Here is a 3,668-nt window from a genome sequence, read left to right as displayed (position 1 = left end):
TGAAGCAAGCCTCGATACGCGCATCGCGGAAACGCCCCCTCCATTACTCGACACACGCTCCGAAGCCTCGATACAGAACGTCACATCACTACTTGTAGTGGAAAGAGACAAATTATGAGGGACATTTCTAAAGGGAAAAAAATCCCACAAACCTTAAAGTGCACTTGAAAAGCTCACACAAGAAGGCTAACCTAGCTTACCTTGAGAAGGGAGCACACTCAACCCTCATCCCCAGAAACAGACGCTAACCCCAGGCAAGGCAGCGTGATGCATCCCGAGACAACAGGACTGGGATATCTACACAACTGTGTGAGTCAATTGACTTCAAAAAGTTTATCAATTCACTTGAACCAAAATTACGAACACCCGGTGCTGCAAGAGTTAATAGTCTCATTGGGGCCAAGATATACATTTTATAGTTGCCTGGTATCAATGGTTGCCTGCCTTTATTTATTTATTTATTTAAAGAACCCATAGGTGGGAATGTGAGTTGTCTGTCTCTGCGTGTTAGCCCTGCGACAGACAGGCGACCTGTCCAGGGTGCAGGGTATGGTAGCTGGAATAGCAACATACCCAAGGATAAGCAGAAGAGCATGACTGATATGATGAAACTGGGATTTTGTTACACTTAATTATTGCAAACACAACTAAAACTATAACTGACACTAATCAAAACTAAACTGAATCTAAGGCTTTTCAAAAAAATAAAAACTAAACTAAACTAGCAAACAATTGGTAAAAACTAATTCAAACTGATATAAAATTGAAAATCTGAAGTCAAAACTAAATAAAAATAAAAACTAATGAAAATTGCAAAACTATTAAAACCCTGACACAGACTGAACGGTAAAACAGAAACAGAAAGGTAAGCAGCAGGGCAAGGTCACTGGTGACTCACTTCCCTCTAAATTCCCCACACGGATTCACTGTAATTCAGTTTCAGCATGTATCTTTCCGTTTCACTCCGGATTCTTGCTGCTGCTTCGTGGTCTTCGTGCTTCTGTTAAACATGGCTTATTTTAAAATCCTTCTGGTTTTGTTTCTAATTTCTGAGTTAACAGGTGAGTGAATAGATGTTTTAACAATCTCTCTCTCTCTGTCTGTCCCATGTGTCTGTCTGCTCAGTGGCTAGTGGACACAACATTTTTATTCATGTTTTAATTTCCTTAATTTAATTCTAAAACTAAATTCTAAAACTCTAAACCCCAAACCAGGAAATAATAATTTATAATTGTGATGTCTTCAGCTCTTCAGCAGGATGTTCAGGCAAAACCTGGAGCATGCGTCACTCTCCAGTGTGAGATTTCCACAGATGAAATAATCTCAGTGCTGAAGTGGAGCAGAGCTGACCTGAACACAGACGGCTACGTCTACTTCTACAGGAACAAACGATTCTATGAAAACTACCAACATCCATCTTTTCATGGCCGAGTGAAGCTGAGGGACCCAGAGATGAAGGATGGAGACGTTTCTCTGATTCTGAAGAACGTCGCGTTTAATGACACTGGGATGTATGAGTGTCACATAGCTGTGAGGAACCCTGTGAGAAGTAAAAGAGCTCACACTGAGATCAGTCACTTCATCAACCTCACAGTCACAGGTGAGTTTGTGGAGCTCATTAAATGTAAACTAACAACTTCCTCCGCGCTTTATGATCCAGTTAGAACTCTCTCCACCTGTGATTTGATTTCTGTTTACTCTGCAGGTGAAACACATGAAAGCGTGTTGGAGAAAACAGTCATGGAAAAAGGAGGTGCAGATGGAAACACGGATGATGCTGAAAGGGTCGGATCTCCATCTCTTCAGGTTGTTGTTCCTGTTGCTGTTTTTGTTGCTCTTGTTGCCGTTGCTTTTGGGGTACACCGAAAAACTCATCAACATAAGAAGCAACATCCAGTCAAGCTTCCTACTGAAGACTCTGCTGAAGTGTAATGAAGCTGCTACAGAAACATATAAGCTTTCTTTATGAAAACTAAAGTACTGAAAAGCACGTTGTTACAGCATTAACACATTTTATTACATTTATTGATATACAGCTTTTAACAAATTTATTAAACCACATTCATTAACCAAGAAAAACCACCCAGCATCACAAACAGCTGAATTCACCTTCAGAATATTCACATCTAATCCTAAAGTATGTGCGTAAATGCATTCACACACACACACACTGCAGGCCACCATCTCCAGTCTACTTCAGTTTTAGTCTTTTTCTGGTCTGAGTAATTTTACACTTAACGTCAGTATTATTATTTTTCTTATTCTTCCATATTGTTTGTGTTTCTTTAAATTGAAGTTACAAAACTTTGAGGAAAAACACAGATGCCTTTCTTTTGACGGAAATATTGATATTTTTTATAGTGATCAGGTCATGTACTGTGCTATGGTTTTATTTTATTCCAGGTTGTTTAAATTTAGCTGCTGTAGCACTGAGATATCTCAAAGCTTGAGGACAAAGGCATGAAAAACTGCACATGTTGTGTGAAGTAACTGATGAAACTAATTGTGAATGTATCTGATCTTGTTCAATGAATGACTTCCTAATGTGAACATTAGGAAGTCATTCATGGGAACATTCCTAATGTGCTGATGGCAGCGTCACTATACAGAAGTGCAAACCAGGAAGTTAAATGCTTCTCTGCATCAACACAAACTAAATGCCTGAATGATAAAGATATGTGCAGGTCTACTAGTGCATATTTTATGAGAAATACTGTTAAAATGTGAGGTAATTTTATTAAAATATCTGTGTTTTGTGAGAAGGTCCCATAGAAACTGTATATTTTAGATATGATCATTGTCCAACATCTTCGCAATGAAATGAAAACAGTTGTTATATGATGCAACCTGATACTACTATTAATAGTAGTATCAGTAATAGTAATATTTAGAGGGATTGTTGAAGCTCACTGTGAACTAAACTAAACATGAATTAAACAATGCAAACAAATGTGTACTGAATGATCCCACCCTGGGAAATAAATAGGAATAAATAAATGTGTATCATTGATGAAAGTCAAAACTTTAATATTTTTGTTTATTGCTGCTCAAAATTGTTGGTTCAGTTATAAGAGCTGTTGAATTTTCCGGTAACTGTTGTTTTCGTATCAACTCTGAGTTATTGTTTGAAAATATTATTGTTGGAACCATCACGATGAAGCAAAGTCATTCACACTGATGCTGTTTGCAAGATCAGGTGGAAGCTGCTCTGTGACAATGAATGTATTTCTACTTGATTTGAAAGATCTGTGAATGCACTGCTGGCTTTGTTTGTCTTTAAATATACAGTACTCATAAAACAGGGCAAACAAAGGAAAATTAAAAAAAAGAAAAGAAATAAATGTTATGTACTTTGCGTTCTGTACAATATGCCAGTTTACTATTTAATATGTTATTAATAAATCTGTGTGTAACAGATTTTTATCATTGAAATACTTCTCATCAGCCAACATGTGTCATCAAAGTATCGGGAATCTGTTGGAAGAGAAAGAGAAACCATTGGTATTTCCTGTTTCTCAGAATCAGAAAGGGTTTTATTGCCAAATGTTGAGCAGGTTTACAACATTAGGAAATTGCTGCGGTGCTTCAGTGCAAACATAGAAAATAAGAATAAGAATTAAAAGTGCTAAGTAGATAGATTTATACATGAGTGCAGGTGGTGATCAGTG

The 3,668-nt window shown here is 37.4% G+C and overlaps 1 protein-coding gene across 1 annotated transcript; it reads left to right on the top strand.

Moving 5' to 3' along the window:
• The first annotated feature begins 951 nt into the window (after positions 1 to 951).
• LOC102304782 (sodium channel subunit beta-3-like) lies at positions 952 to 3,416 on the top strand. Its single transcript, XM_005952850.2, has 3 exons — positions 952 to 1,061; positions 1,247 to 1,600; positions 1,706 to 3,416. Exons 1-3 carry the CDS (start codon positions 1,010 to 1,012, stop codon positions 1,930 to 1,932), a joined length of 633 nt encoding a protein of 210 aa, XP_005952912.1. The 5' UTR covers positions 952 to 1,009; the 3' UTR covers positions 1,933 to 3,416.
• The last annotated feature ends 252 nt before the right edge of the window (positions 3,417 to 3,668 follow it).

The sequence above is a fragment of the Haplochromis burtoni genome, unplaced genomic scaffold (genome assembly GCF_018398535.1).
Source record: "Haplochromis burtoni strain Fernald_Lab_line unplaced genomic scaffold, NCSU_Asbu1 Contig_2329, whole genome shotgun sequence".
NCBI classification, from domain to species: domain Eukaryota; kingdom Metazoa; phylum Chordata; class Actinopteri; order Cichliformes; family Cichlidae; genus Haplochromis; species Haplochromis burtoni.
The sequence above is the reverse complement of the archived record's forward strand: the minus strand, read 5'-3'. Positions and strand labels throughout refer to the sequence as shown.